This window comes from Vitis vinifera, chromosome 7, assembly GCF_030704535.1.
Source record: "Vitis vinifera cultivar Pinot Noir 40024 chromosome 7, ASM3070453v1".
NCBI lineage: Eukaryota > Viridiplantae > Streptophyta > Magnoliopsida > Vitales > Vitaceae > Vitis > Vitis vinifera.
The window spans coordinates 17,857,348-17,877,793 of NC_081811.1; the positions used below are offsets into that span (position 1 = coordinate 17,857,348).

Sequence of the window (20,446 nt, forward strand, 5' to 3'; positions counted from 1 at the left end):
AGCACAATTGAATTAACAAAGGCTGTTACTCATGTACATTACTAATATGGTGGCATATTGGTTATATCAGAAAAAGAATGACATAGAGAACTTCTCCTAACTCAAGAAACCTTAAAGACAGCGTACTCTTTCCCAAAAGGCACTCTCCAACAAGGGAAGGACCACTCTCTACCAGGTACAACCTGGATTTCATTGATAGTGTTTCTTGTGCCAGAGCATTTTGATTATCATTCCCCATCTTGTTACCATGCTTGTATGCCTTTTTTTAAAAAAATTACATGAACCTCCACTGAGGTTTCTAACAAATGCATACATCACCTCTCTATTTTTTAAATAAAAGTGACCTCTCCTGTTAGATCTTGTTCAGTAATGGCCAAGATGTGCATTGACATATTTTCCCTTCTTTTAAATGATAGCAACAGAACATGGTTTTTCCTTCTTTTCCCCCTTTTCAATCTTCAGTCTTCCTTAGTCCGAATGTTACTTCAAAAGCATTGATATATAATCTAATCTTCATTACTTCCTCAGTTAAGAGAAGCACAATCCAATGTTCATCACTTTTCAAGTTCTTAAGACTTTATCCTAAATCAGTTTGATATACATTTTTAGTGCATTATCTAAGAACTTAAATTTTTAGGTCAATTGGTAGTTTAACACGAGCAAAATCAAAGAATTTAAGGGAAAAAACAAAAAAAGCATTGTACCATTGCATCAATGGTAGAATCACACTAGCAGTTGCAGAGGCTCCCTTCAGAATGATAAGGAAAAAACAAACAAAAACTAGAAAGAAGAAAGGAACAAAACATTTGTTACATCCTCCAAAAAGTGAACATAAAAAACCCTTCTTGAATGTTGTTCAAATCCTAAACAAGAAATAAAATAAAATCATTACAACAAGAAGCATGTCAAAATAAAAAAAAGCAAGAAAAACAAACAAACAATCAAGCAAACAAAAATCAAATATAAGAAACTTTCTTGTTTGGTTGTGGAGAAAAATAAGCATATCTTTGAATTAGCACTCACCAAAAGGATTTGGAGATGAAATTAAAGCCTTAGATGATAATGACAATGGAAGCTAAGAAGAAAGCAAGAAATGAAATTAGGTTTTGGAGGGAGGATGATAAGGGGAAGCAGATTTTGGGGATAGAAAGTGGATGGACCTTAGATAGAGAAAAATAAAATGAGGGAGTTTAGGTTGAGGTAACATGGAGAAGAGTTCATATAGCCATGGCAAGACCAACAGAAGAAAATTCAGGAAAAAAATTTGAAGAAAATAGGAATAATAAGAGGAACGTAAAGATAGAATCCATCAAGTTGAAAATAAAACAGAAAATATATATAAAAAAAAAATAGACAAATGACATAAATTCTTCCCACTAGAGATGAGAACCATGGGAGAACCTAAAACAAAAATGATTTTTTTTTTCCTTTTTTTTCAAAGAAGATAACAAAAAGAATAAGGAAATTTAAAAAAAGGAGAAAATTTGTTTAAAAGACTAGAGAATTTCTGTGAAGAATAAAACAAAATAAAAAATAAGCAAATAAAATGAGAAAATATGTGCCATAGTCACCAGATATTTTGTCAAAGCCCAGCAACAAAAATAATAATAATAATAATAATAATAAAAGGAACAAAAAGGAAAGGTAAGATTGATGAAGATTATGAAGATGATGCTTGATGGAATTTTGACATTATGGTTTTGAAGATAAGGAATTTGGTGACAATGGTTGAATAATGGCATTTGGATATCAGGATTTTAGAGACGGAGAGAATGATGAAGATGCAAAGATGGGGACAATGATGATTATGACAATAGAATGATGGTACTTTCATTTATGGTTAGCTTTAAGTTTAATTCAAGGCTAATTGGCTTATTTAGAAATTAGCTTTTTAGTAAATAATAGTGTTTAGATTGATTTCAATTAGGTTCGCTAGAATTAATTTATAAGTTAATTTAGAGTTAATTTGAAACAAGGGTAAACTGCATTTTCAAAAAAATAAAATAAAAATGGGATGACATGAACTGCATGTATTATCAAACTAACATCATACTATTGGCTATGGAAACCTCAAAGGGGGAGGACCTTGTATGTCCTAGGATTTGCATCCTTTTAGGATTTCCATTTTAATATAGATAGATAGGTCACAATCAATTTTTATGTTTTGGTCCCAAAAGGAACTTGAAGTTGGAATTTTCTATATCAAACCAATTCCTTGTGACTTGAGCCAGACCTCAGAGTAATGTTTTATCCCAAAACCAAAAAAAAAAAGTGCCTAGAACAAAATCTTTAAAGAACCATGCAGAGAATTTCTATAAACTTGATAAACAGTGTCATAAGAACCACTATATGCTCTTTCAAAAGGTGCTTCATTAGAGGAGATAAACTTTCTTTATTACAATAAAACTAAAAACATGGAACCAGCCATTCTTAAAGACTATGTTCGGTTCTCATAAACTTTGAAGGAAAATACAAGGGAAAGAAAATAGAGAGGAAAAGTAGAATGAAAGAAAGAGTAAAGGAAAATAAAAAATAGATATAAAGTTAATCAATTATTTTTATATGCTAGTTCAAACCCATTTTTACTTATTTTAACTCTCTTATATAAAGATTAAATAATTTGAAATTACATATGTTTCTAACTATTTTTAATTATATTTTATTTTCTTTTATATTTTCCATAATAAAACCAAACATGAAAAAATCATTTTCCTTAATATTTTTTTTTTCCTTAGTACTTTTTTAAGCCAAACATAGCAATAGAGTTCTAAACCCAAACCCATGTTGGACAAGGAATAGCAAGTCAGTAGACTCAGTACCCCATTTCCAACTAGAAAACACTAAAAGAAGTTGTCCTTAAAATAATATCTATATAAAGGAAATACTAAAAAAATTGAGATAAATTCCCAATGCAATGCATGAGCTAGATATCTTTCCATACCTGTCTTATTTCTTATTGCATTTTCTGATATCTCTCTGACATCAATTGCCATACCTTGAGGCAGTGAGGATCCTTCCACAATATCTTCTTTGACTTCTTCGAGGGTAGGGGTCAAATTGTAAGCAAGTCCTCCATTGTCCGATGGAAGGACAGGCAATGAAGCTTTTTGAATAGATGGAGGCTGATAACTTTGATCAGGCAATGATATGTCCAAACTTCGTGATGGAACCAAAGCTTCAACATCACTTCCTTCCGTGCAGGACCTCTCACTTCCAACATCGGCACATGAAGTAAGTATGCCTAAAATCATAAGAATTGGAATACATTTTGATTATTACTCCATATCATCTAACTGAATACCAAATATAACTAATGGGCCCTATTATCATTTTTAGGCCTTGTACACCTGAAAGAGCAGGTTTAATATCATTTTTTTGTATAGGAATCCCCTTGGTAACAAATGCAAAGACAAATTTCATAAGTAAATGATCTTCTATAGTATATTAAAGAATAGACCACAAATTTCATATATAAATAATATTCAATAATACATTAAAGAATAGGCCATTCCTGATATTTCACAGTCAATCATTTTGGATGTCCAGTTTTGGAGAAGAGGAGAGGAGGTGAGACTTGATCACTGGGCCCAACCTCACTTAATGCAAATATGGCACTACAACAACTAAAGCAAAATGAGTAGAATAAATTTGCTTCTCTTAATACTATGATGTTTCATTGTTGGAACTGAAAGGATCATATCCTGGTGATAACAAAGTAATAAAGTATAAATGGAATCCGCAATTGGCATAATGACTAAAATGGGGATCTATTGTTTTTCCTTCAAATCCAGGAAAAAGATTCATTTCTAATAGATGAGATTCTATGGTACAATATTTAAATGAGGAATATAGACAGCTATTGCAGCCATGTAGGTGCCTAGGAGACAATTTGTTGAATAATGCAACAGGGGCTAAAAGGGGATTCACTTAAGGCAACTGGTCATCTAGATAACAGAATCAGTTACTATAATGCATTTAATTTCAGAGCAAGAGGTAGTCTTTTTCTTCCAGTGCAAAGTAAAGAAGCTAATGGCAGTAGCAAAAGAATTAAACAAAAATATAAGCAATGCTACAAATTAGACTTCCTAAACAAAATGATGAAGCATCACTTCTCACTTTTATTTCAATCTTAACCAATCAATATAGTCTCCTCAATGTCAACATTTAACATAAAAACATTTTCTCAATATTTTTAATTGCTTGTTAAAAAGAACATGGATACAAACTTTAACAGATTTAAGAATTGGATAAAATATATTACCTTTTGGCTCTTTCCTTCTAGGGGTGAAAATAGAGATGAGTTGATTCCCTGTTAAAATGAAGAAAAGACTTAAACTTGCAGCCCATAAGAAGAGTACTAATACTGAAATTAATCAAAGAAATAATGGACTCGAAAGTTCCAATAGTCATACATGCAAGCCATATAGAAGGTCAATTTCCAATAACAGAAAACTTGATAATAGCAAATCCAAGTGGCTAAGTTATTGGTGAAATGACATGTAGATGGCATCCATATAATGTTCTCTCCCTTCATATGAATGGTCTAACACAGAAGTGCATTCACTTATGGTTTTTTATGTAATAAAATTCCTGGTCCTTGGAAATCTGAAGTCATCCTTTAAACTTTCTATACCTGAGATTCACTCTCTCATCATTATAGAAAACTTTATCAAATGGTGTAGATTCTTAGAAGCATCACCATTGGATGGCAAGTTAAGGGAAACAAATTAGATAAACTCCCATAAAGAAAAAAAAACACTAAATAATGATAGGTGTTCCTTCCTTTCCTCAATTTTTTGTCAAACCATCCATGGAAAAGAAATAAATTGATTGCTTTTTACCAACTATTTTATAAAAAGAAATTATGCTTGTACTATATAAGATAAAAGCAAGTATACCAAAACAAAAAAGTAAGGATGGAAATCCTTAGAAGAAGAAAAGAAAATGTACAAAGTATAAAAGGGAAACAAAGATCAGAGGTCCCTGATGTAGACTTTGGCTTTCCACCCACAGAGTTTAAAAACCTCAAAGGGGAAAGAAATCCCCAATAAAATCAACAGGAGCAAAGCCTCCTTTCTTGGCCATCATATTGGCTCCCTTATTAGCTGATGTAAGCTTCCATGAGAAAGACAAACCCAGTACTCTGCCAAAGACCTTATATGGCCACTAGTTACCTAAGACAAAATTGTCATAAGTCCTTCTCTATTAGTAGCTTACTGACACCTAACCCTCTTGCCACTTTGTGACCCTCAAGCAAAGCAAGTTTTTCCTCCTCAATAGCTAGCCCTACCCTACACCAGCTCTCTCTGAAAAGCTTGAATAATCTTGACCCCAATAATCACAAAATAGCACTCACTAATAACCATCTCACCCGGGCTTCCCATTGAACTTCCATCAAAATTAAGCTTCATAAAAAGGATTGACGGGAGAAGCTCATTCAATCAGTATCTCCACAACTCCCTAACTTCAATCCCTTGACATGGTGCTAAGAGGAACTTCTAAGAACTTCTTGGTGACCGACATCCAAAGAGAAGGGAGAGAACAAATATTTTCCCACAATTTACATGTTAATCTCCTCCTTCATTAAAAATGTGGGCATTCCTTTCTAATTCTATAATCTATAACTTTGTTAGGATAGGCCTCCTCGCCCTTTTTTTGAGGGATCTATCAAAACCTGGAAAAAGGAAAATAAAAAACAAAAATTGAGCATCACATCAGAAACATCCTGGGAGCCATGCAGTTTAATCTTGGTATCGAAAAAAGTCTCTATCCTAACTGCAAAGCAAGGGGAGAATGGAGGAAGAGAGCAGTTTGCACATTCCCCACTCCACAGGTAGACAACACAATTGGACATCGGATCATTGGCCGATAGTCTTAGAAACCAATCCATTCAAGTGGGGCCCAACACCATTCAGGTTTGAGAATATGTGGTTACAACATCCTAGTTTTAAGGAGAGTTTTTGAAGTTATTGGAGAGAGTTTCAAGGAAATGGGTGGGAAGGTCACAAGTTCATGAGGAAATTACAATTCGCTAAGGCTAAATTGAAAGAGTGGAATAAGGCTTCTTTTGGAGAGCTAAATGAAAGGAAAAAAAGTATCCTGTCCGATTTAGCTAACTTTAATACCTTGGAGCAAGAAGGGATCTCTCCCCTGAACTTTTAGTCCAGAGAGCTTTAAGAAAAGGGGAGTTAGAGGAGTTGATTGTGAGGGAAGAAATACATTGGAGACAAAAAGCTAGGGTGAAATGGGTTAAGGAAGGGGATTGTAACTCAAAATTTTTTCATAAAGTGGCTAATGGCAGGCAAAATAGGAAATTTATCAAGGTGTTGGAGAATGAAAGAGGCCTAGTGTTGAATAATTCAGAGAGCATCAAAGAAGAGACCTTAAAGTATTTTGAAAAGCTCTACGCGAGTCCTTCTGGAGAGTCTTGGAGAGTTGAAGGCTTAGATTGGTCCCTTATATCTAGTGAGAGTGCGTCTAGGTTGGAATCCCCTTTTACTGAAAAAGAGATTTCTTATGCCATTTTTCAGTTGGATAGGGATAAGGCACCAGGGCTTGATGGCTTTACCATTGCAGTGTTTCAAGATTGTTGGGATGTGATCAAGGAGGATCTAGTGAGAGTGTTTGCAGAGTTTCACAAGAGTGGGATTATCAATCAAAGCACTAACGCTTCCTTCATAGTTCTATTTCCCAAAAAAAAACATGTCAAAGAAAATCTCAGACTATAGACCTATTAGCTTGATCACCAGTCTTTACAAGATAATAGCCAAAGTGTTAGCAAGGCGTCTAAGAGGGGTACTTCACGAAACTATCCATTCTACTCAAGGAGCTTTTGTTCAAGGGAGACAAATTTTGGATGCAGTTCTCATAGCCAATGAGATAGTGGATGAGAAAAGACGATCAGGAAAGGAAGGAGTTGTCTTCAAAATTGACTTTGAAAAGGCTTATGACCATGTGAGTTGGGGTTTTTTGGATCATGTGTTGGAGATGAAGGGGTTTAGTCCTTAATTGAGGAAATGGATGAGAGGTAGTTTGTCCTCGGTATCTTTTGCAGTCCTAGTGAATGGAAACGCTAAAGCGTGGGTTAAGGCATCTAGATGTTTAAGACAAGGAGACCCTTTATCCCCTTTTTTGTTCACTTTAGTTGCAAATGTATTGAGCAGGATGTTATTGAGAGCAGAGGAAATAAATGTCTTGGAGGGTTTCAGGGTGGGTAGGAACAGAACAAAGGTATCCCATTTACGATTTGCAGATGATACCATCTTCTTTTCTAGCACTCGAGAAGAGGATATGCTGACCCTCAAGAGTGTTTTGCTAGTGTTTGGGCATATTTCTAGGCTGAAAGTTAACCTTGACAAAAGCAATATTTATGGCATTAATCTTGAACAGAATCATCTTTCTAGGTTGGCCGAGATGCTCGATTGCAAGGCTTCTAGGAGCCTATACTCTACCTGGGTCTTCCTCTGGGAGGGAATCCCAAGGCTTGTGGTTTTTGGGATCCTGTGATTGAGAAGATGTCGAGAAGATTAGATGGGTGGAAAAAGGCATATTTATCTTTTGGAGGCGGGATAACTCTCATTCAATTTTGTCTCACCCATATGCCATGTTACTTTCTCTCCTTGTTTAAGATTCCTGCCTTAGTGGCAGCAAAAATTGAGAGATTGCAAAGAGATTTTTTATGGTCAGGGGTTGGGGAAGGCAAAAGAGATCATCTGGTTAGCTGGGATGTAGTGTGTAATCCGAAGACGAAAGGGGGATTGGGATTTGGAAAGATTTCTATAAGGAATTTCGCTCTCTTAGGGAAATGGTTGTGGAGATATCGTAGGGAGGGTTTAGCTCTGTGGCATCAGGTTATTTTAAGCATTTATGGATCACACTCCAATGGTTGGGGTGCCAACAATATAGTCAGCTGGTCACATCGTTGTCCTTGGAAGGCTATTGCACAAGTCTCCCAAGAGTTTTCCAAGTTTACTCGGTTTGTGGTAGGAGATGGGGATAGAATTATGTTCTGGGAAGACTTATGATGGGGGGACCAACCTTTGGGGGTCCAATATCCAAGACTACTTAGAGTAGTCACGGATAAAAATACTCCTATTTCTTCAATTCTCGGATCTACTCGCCCATTCTCTTGGAACTTTAACTTTTGCCGAAACCTTTCCGATTCTGAGATAGAAAATTTAGATAGAAGATTTAGAAGGCTCATGCAGTCTCTTGATCGTCTACATTTATCACCTTCAGTTCCAAATATGAGATCCTGATCTTTATCTCCTTCAGGACTTTTTACAGTCAAATCTTTCTTTCTTGCCTTATCCTGGTTTTCTAGTTTGCCTCCAGTTTTCCCTACTAAGTTTGTCTGGAATTCTCAAGTCCCCTTCAAAGTCAAGTCCTTTGTCTGGTTAGTGGCTCACAAGAAGGTTAATACTAATGACTTGCTACAGTTGAGAAAACCCTACAAAGCACTTAGTCCCAACATTTGTAAGTTGTGCATGAAGCATGGAGAAACGATAGATCATCTTTTTCTCCATTGCTCTTTGATGATGGGGTTGTGACACAGATTATTTCAATTAGCAAAGACGGATTGGGTCCCCCCAAGAAGCATCTTTGACATGTTATCTACTAATTTTAATGGTTTTGGATCTTCTAAGGGGGGGATTGTTTTATGGCAAGCCACGTGCATTGCTTTAATTTGGGTGGTGTGGCAGGAAAGAAATGCAAGGATTTTTTAGAATAAAGCAAGGAATTTAGAGAACCTTTGGGATTCTATTCGTTTCCTTGCTTCTCTTTGGGCTTTTTGTTCTAAGGTTTTTAAGGGGATTTCCCTTAACGTGTTACAACTTGATTGGTTAGCGGTGTGTAATCCCAATGGGTTGGTGTAACTAGAGAGTTTGCTTGTTTTTACTTTGTATTTTCTTATATTTGATTCCTTGTAGTTTTGTTTTTCTTTGGTGGGAGGATTCCTCATCCTTCTCTTATACTTCCTTTTTATCAATATTCCTTTATCATTTCCTATCAAAAAAAAAGGTAGACAACACAATGATATGGGCTAACAGCCATATATGGTCCCCATAACTGAAGTATATTATCTGTATTTTGCCTTTAACCACCAACCAAAGTGAAGGCATTCTGCTTTCAGTGGGGAAGAGGTTTGTTTAGAATTCAAAAGGCACAAGAAACATCAACTTCAGAAAAACTTCAAAAGGGCTTGGAAAAAAAATTAGAGGAAGAACCATTTGGCACAAGCCTCAAAACCTTTCATCAAGCTGGGCTTGAAGTGAGGAAGATACTCCATAAAGATAACAGAAGAACTGATAGGTCAAGTATCCCATTTAACAGATTTCTCAGAAGTTGAAAAATGAGAGAATCATGTAGAAAGGACTAGAATTTAACAACAGAGAGACCCTTTGAACACAAAGAGAAGTAAAGGCAAGGGAGAAGAAGACAAAAGGGTTGATATCCCTACCGCAGGTCCTCCCAAAACAGAATAGAATAACCACTCACGCACATGAGACCAATACAATGAATAGAAGCAGGATAAATTTTGGTTATTAGCTTCTAATGGCATGATGAGAGCTCCCAACCCACAATGTTGGTATCCAAACCCTTGACATACAAACCTTAAATACTCTTAAAAGCACCTGGTGCCATAAAGAAACACTCTCTAGGAATCAACACAACCATTTACCAATCAAAGCTCTAGCCAATATGGTCCTTCCTAACAAAGTAATCTTTCCAACTGTCCCTAGATCCCCAACCAGAAAAAATCTCTGAAATTTTTAACTTTGTGTTGTCTCTGAATGTGCTGATTAAGGTGATCCTGCCTCATAATGGCAAATGGCTTCCACCAACCATACAACCATGTATAAACTTTCTTAACCACTAGATCCCAAAAAATGATCGTCCCTTAGGTTCCTTCCAAGGGGTAGACCAATGTAAGGGGCCAATCACTCTATCTCAATTCCATAAAAGCTCCAAATTCTTTGTGTGGTAAGAATCAACACTAATACTAGCTAGAAGCTTTTATTAATGCTAATCTTAAAGCCTAGACACTACCTAAAATGTTAAAGGATCAGCCAAAGTTTGTGTACTCTTCCTTTGTTGAGGAAAAAAATTGTGTCATATACAAACTGGAGGTAAGACATTCTCAACCCACCGCTACCAACTTAAAAGTCAACCATTTGACCATATCCTCAAATCTAGATATCAATTTGCTAAGCGAATCTACCATAAGCATGAATAAGAAGGGTGAAAGAGCACCTTGATGAAGACCTCCCAAGGACCTAAACAAGTCTTTGACATTCCCATTTGCTAGCACTGCAAAGCTAATAGATAAAAGAAAACACTGTACTCATTTCCTCCACCTAGGATTGAGACTCATTTGCAAACAGTGTGATCTAAGAAATCCCATCCACATAATCACAAGCCTTTTCAAAATTCACTTTGAAAGCCACATCTTCTTCCTTCAGTCTGCTTCTCATCTATGATTTCAGTTATTAACACAGCATCAAGAGCCTCTATACCCTGAACAAAGGCACAATGGGAAAAGGAGACAGTCTCATGGAATACAAAGCACAGACACATAGACAGCACCCTGATGAGAGTCTTCTAAAAGTTATACACAAGATTGATGGGGCTAAATTCTTTAACCTCAATAATACTTTCTTTCTTTTTTTTCAGGACAAACATGATGAAGGCTGAGTTAGTGCTTTGATTTTTTGTCATATTATTGTGAACTTCCTCAAAATCTCTTAATAGATCTTCTCTCATGATTGACAAACAATCCTGATAAAATGCTATTGTAAAAAGCATCAGTCTAGGAGCTTTACCTCTATCCTTAAGAAAAATCGTCTTCAGAATCTACTCTTCTTGAAAACTTATTTCCACCCATTTGCCACTAGTCTCAGATAAGGGCACACTCTAAACCTTCAATCCTCAAGGTGTCTTACTCTTTAGCCTATTATAATGGGCAGCAGGAAAACTAGTCATTTTCCCTAGAGATTAAGTCTTGACAATCTGGATTTCTCCTTGATCCATCATGGGAACAAATTGCAATCAATTTTTTGTTCCTCCTATTAGCCACCCAGTGAGAAGTACCTTAGAATTGTAGTCCCCCTCTTGACCATTTCAACCTAGACATTTCCCATCTCTTCCCTCCTCACAAAATCTCCCAGCTAAACTTTTCTTTCTACCCTAAGATATCTGAGTTCTTCCATCAACTGATGCATCTCCTCAGTGGTATCAATTTTTCCAATATCCTTGATTATTGCAGCTTTCCTTTCTCCAAGAACAGAATAAGTTTATACTTGCAATAAAACTTCTAATCGACTTCAGTTTTTGCATAAATTTGTGCCTTTCCAGCCTTAGACCTGAATCTTATCTCCAACATGATGCACAATAGTCATAAATAAACGTCCATAATACTTCCTAGATAATATTGGGACCCACTCCATTGAGATCCAGAACTTATCCAACCTTTTACAAACCGGTGTCTCCTGCATATTTGATGAGGTAAAAGGCTCACTTCTAAGAGGGCCTACCAACCCACAATCTCTAAGCCATTCATGAAAGGCTCTCATCCTTCTAGTAATCCTCAAACCCAAACTTCTTTTTGGAAAACCTAATAAAATTGAGATCTTCCCCAATAAAATCTTATAGGTTTTGGAATTATGATTCAACTCAATTATTTCTAAGAGTTTCTGGTGTATTGATGTTCATCATGTAGCAATGGTCTTACTACTTAGATAGCAAGACTTAGGACTCATTTAACTCTTGGAATCATACCTGTAAATCATGCAACTTTGCACCATTGCTATCATCTATTTCCACTGGGATTCTCAGAGTGTTCAAACATAGATCCAACTCCAAGGGGGTTGTCTCCATGATCACAATAAAGAAAGGTGAGTTCACACATTCTAGGAATGTGTCATTGGCAGTATCCAAAACTTACCTACAGCTCTATTAGTTACAATATCTGTGAAACAAATGAATACGCATGAAGTTTCAATCTCTTATAGTGATGAAATGACAGAGATGACAAGCATTACCCAACATAATGAGTCCTATATTTATAGTGATTTGTCACTCAGAAATACTGGAAACATTTATTCAATATGTTAATATTGTATTTGAAATTCAACCAGTACTTTCAAAAATAATACTATCAATAAATATGAACAGATTCCTCATGTAAACAAGACAACCAGAAGCAAAAGTAACTTTTAGACAAGGATGAGATGAAATGATACCTATGAAAACAAGAAAGGTGTAGCATGATGTGCATGTGAATGTCGTCTCAATGGGCTCACTACGTTCAAGGTTGTTTACAGCTGCAAGAAGCCTCTCCTGTTCTCTCCTAAGAAGAATAATCTTTTCAATGCATGCATTACAATTAGGGCAGTAGAACTTGTGTGAATTTGGCTTCTCTAATAACCTCTCAAGTTCAAATTCTGTTTCTTCATCAGTTTCTTTTATTAAATCAATACTTGCACGTTCTATTATCTCACTGTCAGAAGGTTTGAAGCGTGTGATTCGTTCTTCATATGACTCATCAAAAGTTGAAAGATTGCAAGGCAAACTTTCATCCCTAATGTTTTCTCCATTTTGATGGTTGATAACAGTGCTTAGACTCTTCCGAATGTCAGTGATCTTTGCTGTGACATCCAATCCTTCATCACTAGAATTTTTCTCAAGAACAAAAGATTCAGTGTCACCAAATTTGATCACACCTGCCATCAAGCAACAAAATAAACATTGCATTCAGAAATTTTGTTCTTCAATGCAAATTCATGACCATAAATAGGTACTTATGAAGCAATAAATCACAGGAAAACTAAAGGAAGATGACAAATTTGCAAGCTAGGAATAAACAAGTCATCACCCCTGTCTATTCACCACTCAAGGCATGCTTGAAGTGTCTGAATAGGAAATGGGAATGGGAAATCCATTCAATTTAGAAATTGGAATAAGAGTTCAAATTCATTCTAATACAAACTAAAACCCAATCTTGTCTTCCACATGGCATTTTGATTCACCCCCATTCCCATTCCTAACAACGAGGAGATGCATAACATGTTGGTAAATTAAACTGAAAACCATTACAGAAAAACTAACCATTTTCCCAATAAGGAGCAGCAGAAAGTTACGTAAGGCAACAAAGGAAAGATTTCGGATACAAGTCTTACGCATTGATGCATGACAGCCTCTTCTCCTGAACGCGGTTCCTCCCCTTGGTTATGAGGGTAGGAAAACAGGAGATTCTTCATTTTCTTAAATAACTCAAAAATAATTTTATTTAATATAGAATAGCTCCTACAAAAGCCAAAGTGATTCTAGGAAATGTTTCTACCATGTTTGGAAATTTTTATTTTTCAAGTATTAGAAAGATTAAAAACACTTCCTGAAATCACTGTGAAACGTACTCTTAATTAAATAGGCATTTAAAAGACTTTTGGCTTTTCAATCAATTCAAATAATACCAAAATCTCATTGTTTTTTGTTATGATGAATTTCATTAATTTTATAGAAAAAATATCATCAAGCTTGAGGGTCTATTTAGCAACTTTTTTCGATTTTCTAATCTCTAGACCAAAAAATTAGGAAAACACATTCGGCAACAAAAAACTATTTTAAGAGTAGAAAATAAAGTGTTTTCAGAAAATATTTTTTAGTTGTTTTTTCCTATTTTTACTTGTTTTATAAGGTCATTTTAAAAAATAATTATACAAATGTGTAAAATGATTAAAAATAAAATACTAGACATAAAAATTATTTTTATAACATATTTAAAAATATTAAAAAGATTTTAGATTTCTAAATAGACTTCTATTCTACAAAATATTAGAGAACAATTTTCAAAAGCTATTCTCAAAAACGTTTTCTTCAAAACTATTTTCGAAAATAGTTACCAAACAGGCGGAGTGACTTATTTGGTAACTATTTTTTAAAACAATTCTAAAAAATAGTTTTTACGAACAGTTTTTTAAATTTGTTCTCTAATTTTTGTAAAATAAAAGTCTATTTAAAAACCTAAAATCTTTTTAATATTTTTAAATATGTTTTAAAAAAAAATTATATCTAGTGTTTTATTTTTAATCATTCCACATATTTATATAATTATTTTTTAAAACAGTCTTAAGAAAACAAGTGAAACACGATAGAAAATAATTAAAAGATGTTCTCTTACAAACAGAAAATAGTTTTTAGTTGTTTAACATGTTGTTTCTACTTTTTTTTGGGAAAGCTAAAAGATGGCACGGGCATCAAAGACTTCAGTGCTTAGTGCTTAACCACTAAAAATGAATAAATCAACACTTACTACTAAGTTAAATCAAGAACATTTTTTAGCCATCCCAAAGATAAATTCTTCAACCTTTGCCGCTCTATTTATTTATCCATCTACCAACCTTTGCCTATTTATCTAATTTGTAAATCAAATTTAGATTAGGTAGAACCCACCCATAATGTTATTTTTCAAGCTTTTTTCTATAGATGTATGTCAAAATATAAATGGTAAATAACATCTCATGCAAATATAATAAAATAATAAAAAATAAATTAATTAATCTATCTCCATAACAAAATCAAAAAGCATGTATATAAGTACAATTTCATATGTTTTCTTTAACAATTAAAAAAATAAAATAAAACATGTAAAATGAATATTATCATTTTGGATTATATAAATTATAAATATTATAAAAATAATAATTTTGAGTTAAATTAAACTCAAATTGCCTAAATCTTAGTCAATCATAAAAATAAAATAAAATAAAAGGCAGTTAAACGTGATCCTTTTTGTCCTTTAGTAAGTTGTAATAAAATAATTAAAATATTGGAAAAGAGGGAAGAGTTGCTGGCATATATTTTCAAGTTGAAAACAAAATGTAATGTATGCAAACAAGGAAAAAACAATTAATATCAAAATTTTGGGTCTTTTAAATTAAAAATAATAATAATTGGGAACCTTAATTAAGAAAAAGTATGATGTGGGTCAGCGAGGTAAAGGTCCTTTGGCTTGAACTGAAAGAGAGATCCCATCCCATTTTGGTCCCCTTGGATTGAAGGATTGGTAAAGTTGTTTCCTTCAAAGGTGCACTTTAAACCCGTATCATTCATTTGCTCTCTATCCGCCCCATTCCTCAAAAACACCCAAAAGTTGAAGACTTTACAGATACAGAGAGGAGCCCTTACCTCTACCATCCTCCACATCAACCCTTTCTTCAAATACTACTTCATCTTCGATTCTTGTGACGGTGGCGGTGGCAGTGGCGGTGGTGACGGCGGGGGCGGGGGGGACGGCGGCGTGGTTCTGAGACCTTGTTTTTCTCAAACCCACTTCCTCCCACTGCCTCGCTTGTTCCATTTCTTCCTCACTCAGCTGCTATTGCATTCTCCATCATCTTTCATCTTCCTCTCTCTCTCTCTATATATATATATATGTATAAAACAGAGAAAGAAATTGAGGGTGAGGATAAGGTAAAAGAAAATGCATGACTGTAATTAAGGGTATATCACTGTCTGACCTACAGATACGATGATAAAGTTCCGACCCGTATGCCTACCTCATAAACATAGACCAAAGCAGCATGATTAATTTTAATTGCTGCTGCCTTCACATTCACTCATTTCACGTGCCCCTCCCTCACTTGAGTTTTGGGTCAAAAGGACCCATTTTTTAAACTTAATGTTGAAAACGGGCACATTTTGAAACTATTGTTCAAAATGGCCTCTTTGATGCCATGTACCCCACATCATTAAAAAAATATTTTTTTTTCGTCATTATAGTGAAACGCGGCTTCATTTTTGCACTAAAATCGCAGTTGGCAAACGCGGCTTCATTTTTGTACTAAAGCCGCAGTTGGGAATTGCGGTTTCATTTTTGCACTAAAGCCGCAGTTGGCAAACGCGGCTTCATTTTTGTACTAAAGCCGCATTTGCCAAACACGGCTTCATTTTTTAACTAAAGTCGCAGTTGGCAACTACGGCTTTAGTTCATTTTTATTTAAATTTAAAATTTAATTAAAAATTTATTAAATTACAATTTATGAATGAAATTTAAAAATATACTTAAATAATAAATTATTTATATTTAAATTTAAAATTCTAGTATTACTTCAGCAAACATAAATTGATAAATAGAAGATATTATAAATGAATGTTTTATTTATTAATAAATTAATAATCTTAAAATAATAAATTTATATAACATATAAATAATATATAAAATTGTATAATTTATTAATTTAAGATATTTAATTTGTTAATTTTTAAGATATTAATTTATTTATATTATGATAAATTTATCTTTATCGAAATAATAGTATAGTAGTTAATAACTGAGATTTCAATTATAATATTTTTTTTACTTTCCAATTTAATTAAAAACTATTAAATCACAATTTATGATTGAAATTTTAAAAATATACTTAAATAAAAAATTATTTATATTTAAACTTAAAAATCTAGTATTACTTCAACAAACATAAATTGATAAATAGAAGATATTATAAATGAATGTTTTATTTATTAATAAATTAATAATCTTAAAATAATAAATTTATATAACATATAAATAATATATAAAATTGTATAATTTATTAATTTAAGATATTTAATTTGTTAATTTTTAAGATATTAATTTATTTATATTATGATAAATTTATCTTTATCGAAATAATAGTATAATAGTTAATAACTGAGATTTCAATTATAATATTTTTTTTACTTTCAAATTTAATTAAAAACTATTAAATTATAATTTATGATTGAAATTTTAAAAATATACTTAAATAAAAAATTATTTATATTTAAACTTAAAAATCTAGTATTATTTCAATAAACATAAATTGATAAATAGAAGATATTATAAATGAATATTCGATTTATTAATAAATTAATAATATTAAAATAATAAATTTATATAACATATAAATAATATATAAAATTGTATAATTTATTAATTTAAGATATTTAATTTGTTAATTTTTAAGATATTAATTTATTTATATTATGATAAATTTATCTTTATCGAAATAATAGTATAGTAGTTAATAACTGAGATTTCAATTATAATATTTTTTTTTACTTTCAAATTTAATTAAAAACTATTAAATGACAATTTATGATTGAAATTTTAAAAATATACTTAAATAAAAAATTATTTATATTTAAACTTAAAAATCTAGTATTATTTCAACAAACATAAATTGATAAATAGAAGATATTATAAATGAATATTCGATTTATTAATAAATTAATAATATTAAAATAATAAATTTATATAACATATAAATAATATATAAAATTGTATAATTTATTAATTTAAGATATTTAATTTGTTAATTTTTAAGATATTAATTTATTTGTATTATGACAAATTTATCTTTAACAAAATAATAACATACTCTTAAGTCGTAGTTGTCATATATAGATTTTCTTACAAAATTAGTTAATGAAATTAATTACAAAAAGTCTACTAGAAAATGTAATTTTTAATAGTTTAATTAAAGTCACAAAAAATATCCACTAAACATTAATATAGTGGAAAATAAAAAACATATATAATCTCACATGCCTCCACAAGGAGAGAACCTATGTGTAACTGGTACTCTCTTCCTTTTTGGACGCCCCTCTCTAACTGTAGCAGGTACTGCATGTGACACATGAAGAACATCTGTCTGTGATGGGACTAGAGCTGGAAATAGAGGTGGTGGAGGAAGTAGCAATCTAGGTCGACGTAAGCCCCGCCTACCCCTCGGAATGACTGGCGGTAAATCTAGCTGAGTAGATGTGTCAATCTGCACTAATGGTGGGTCTGACTGGCGGTAAGTCAGTTTCTGTCCTCAAAATTGTTCCATTCCAATAACATAGCACTTCTACTGTGGAATCAGTCATAATCGCCTTCACATAAATAATAACAAAAGGTTATTACATAAAAAAAAATTATATTTATTTAAGTAAAAAATAATACTTTATGGTCAATGATTCATAAAATACAATAATAAACCTAATAAATATTGGAATGTAATAAAGCTTCATGTCTAAATACCAAGTTCAACTCAAATGAAAGCAATGTATAAGCAAATAAGTGTATAAGTAAAGAGTAGGATGATATTATGAATTAATATTATTTTTGTGGTCCAATAAAATGTTTTACATGTGTTTGGGTTACAAACACGTTTAATTTATTTTTCTAATTTCATAATTAGGATGAGATTAACTTTTAATATTTTTTTGATAAAATGAAATTAATATTTTTATATTAAAAATTAAATTTTAAAATAAATATGTGTTAATTATGTTAATTCTTTTACAACTCAAAATTATCTGTTAAATATATTTTTTAAAATAAATATATATTAAATATGTTATTTTAAATAAAAAAATGAGATTTTAGTAATTGCAAGAAATCCACCCTAGTCCACAAGCTAAGGAATAATTTTTAGAATATACATATTTTGAATAGTGAACTCTAGTACCTCCTAACCACACAATCAACCATAGATTAGGATCCCCACAAAATCAAATGTGTAATGAGAAAAAAAATCAACCAATACGAGAACTACCTAAGATGAAGATACAAATATTCTGAAATTTAGGTTAAGGATAAGAAATAATACAAAGAAAGTGAAACAGTGACGTGGATGAATTGACAATACCTGCTAAAGAAAGGAATTAAATGAAATCCTAAATTACTCTATAAAGTGCATTTAGGTAATTTTGCAAATTTGGCGTTTTTTAATGTTATTAGTAAAAAATTGGTACTTGAATTGTATTCATAATTTGAAAAGTTTTTTTATTGAAACTTTCTTCTTAAAAGAAGTGTCAATATTTCTAAACTTTCTATTTTATAAATTAATCTCTTTTCTCTTAAGTTTCTAGTTTGAGTCTTCAGAATTTTGAAGTCTTTGTTATTAGAAATTTTGTTCGAAGGTGTTTCTATAAAGTAGGATGTTAATTCTAAAAAGGGAGTTTTTTTTTTTTTTTTGATTTTATTTTTCAAAGATTTAGGAGTTCTCAAAAATGAACAATAGTCTTAACAAGTTGCTACATAGGTTAGGTTTGCTTTCCATAATTTTTTTTAGTTTTAAGGGTTCTAAAACTTTATAAATAAGGCTAATGGATGTAAAAGGGGATGATGATTGATGATCCAAAGATTTTTATTTTTATTTTTTTATGGGTGCAAATTTTGCAATTTTCATGGTAGGACTTAATTATTTTACTTCTAAGTGAGACTCCTAGGGCCTATGTAAGTTTGTAAGATTGTTTCTTTATCTTTTTTTTTTTTCCTATTTTTTATTTTATTTTTTCCCTACTATTATAATTTTATCTTTCTTCTCCTTAAATCTCAAAAGATTGAAGTCCTAGTCCGCCTATTTGATTATAGAAAACCATCCTAGTGTTGTCAAATATCAAGCAATCAATTAAACACAAAATGTAATCACAGCATTCAAAAGATCACCAACCAAATCACAAATGAAATTTAATGTCAATGAAAGTACATATTTTCATCTTTTGAATGGCTCATAATGATCATGATGATACAATAAGTTTCTTGATGAACTTAACACTGTCAAAGAGTTCTAAGCAGGATGAAAAATAAATAAAAAGTGAAACCATGACTAGTTAGCAACTTAGCTTACCTCAAGTGAATCAAGATGTTCCAAGGTTTCAATAGTTATATTATTATCATCCATTATTAAGTATTTACTTTGACTCTTCCAATCAATATAAAAAACAAACAATAAAACAACTATTCCAATTCCAAAGTTTCAAATTTCAAACCAACCAACTACCCTTTTGATTTGAATAATTAACAATTACTAGGGTGGGTCCCCTTGTCTTATTCAAAAGCCAGCAATTATCTAATTGAATTTTTTTTTTTGATAAATAAAGAGAAATTTTTCTAATTGAAATTTGATAATTGATTAATGAACATCACGCATAACTGTGGTATTATGTTGACTTGTTATGAAATTAAATAATATTTTTTTTAACAAAAACAACATATTAAGTAAATTAGCAATTGAAAATATGAAAATAAAAATAAATAACACTATATTTTATAAAATTTATTTAAAAGTGAAGTATTTAAATATGATATATTTATAAAAATGACTCTACTACACCTTCAAACTTTAATTCTTATATTCATTTATTCATTTAAATATTCAAATATATAAATATTTTATAAATTTAGTAATTTACTTAATATCAATAGGAAAATTTAGTAATATTAATATAAATTTAGTAAATTCAGTTAATTCCATAGGAAAAGTGATAAGCTGATGTACCAATACCAAAGCAAACCCATAATAATAATTCCACAGGAAAATTTCATAATAATAATATGATAAAATTATTTTTATTAATATCTTTTTTATTTAATCTTTAATTTTATTAAAAATTATAATATATTCTATTAAGATGAGATAAAATTGTTCTCATGATT

The 20,446-nt window shown here is 31.8% G+C and overlaps 1 protein-coding gene across 6 annotated transcripts in view; it reads right to left on the minus strand.

The window, feature by feature from the left end:
- Positions 1-15,419, minus strand: part of LOC104878408 (membrane protein of ER body-like protein) — a 55,674-nt gene extending 40,255 nt beyond the window's left edge. For 2 of the 6 annotated variants that reach the window (XM_059738124.1, XM_059738121.1), the window contains exons 1-4: positions 15,187-15,418; positions 12,243-12,722; positions 4,262-4,309; positions 2,942-3,241 (exon numbers count right to left, since the gene is read on the minus strand). In XM_059738124.1, coding sequence (XP_059594107.1) covers positions 2,942-3,241; positions 4,262-4,309; positions 12,243-12,722; positions 15,187-15,358 — 1,000 coding nt within the window. In that variant the 5' untranslated portion in view covers positions 15,359-15,418. Of the gene's footprint in view, positions 1-2,941; positions 3,242-4,261; positions 4,310-12,242; positions 12,723-15,186 lie in introns of all 6 variants that reach the window. The other 4 variants (XM_059738122.1, XM_059738120.1, XM_059738119.1 and 1 more) reach the window with 4 other exon arrangements.
- Positions 15,420-20,446: the final 5,027 nt, after the last annotated feature.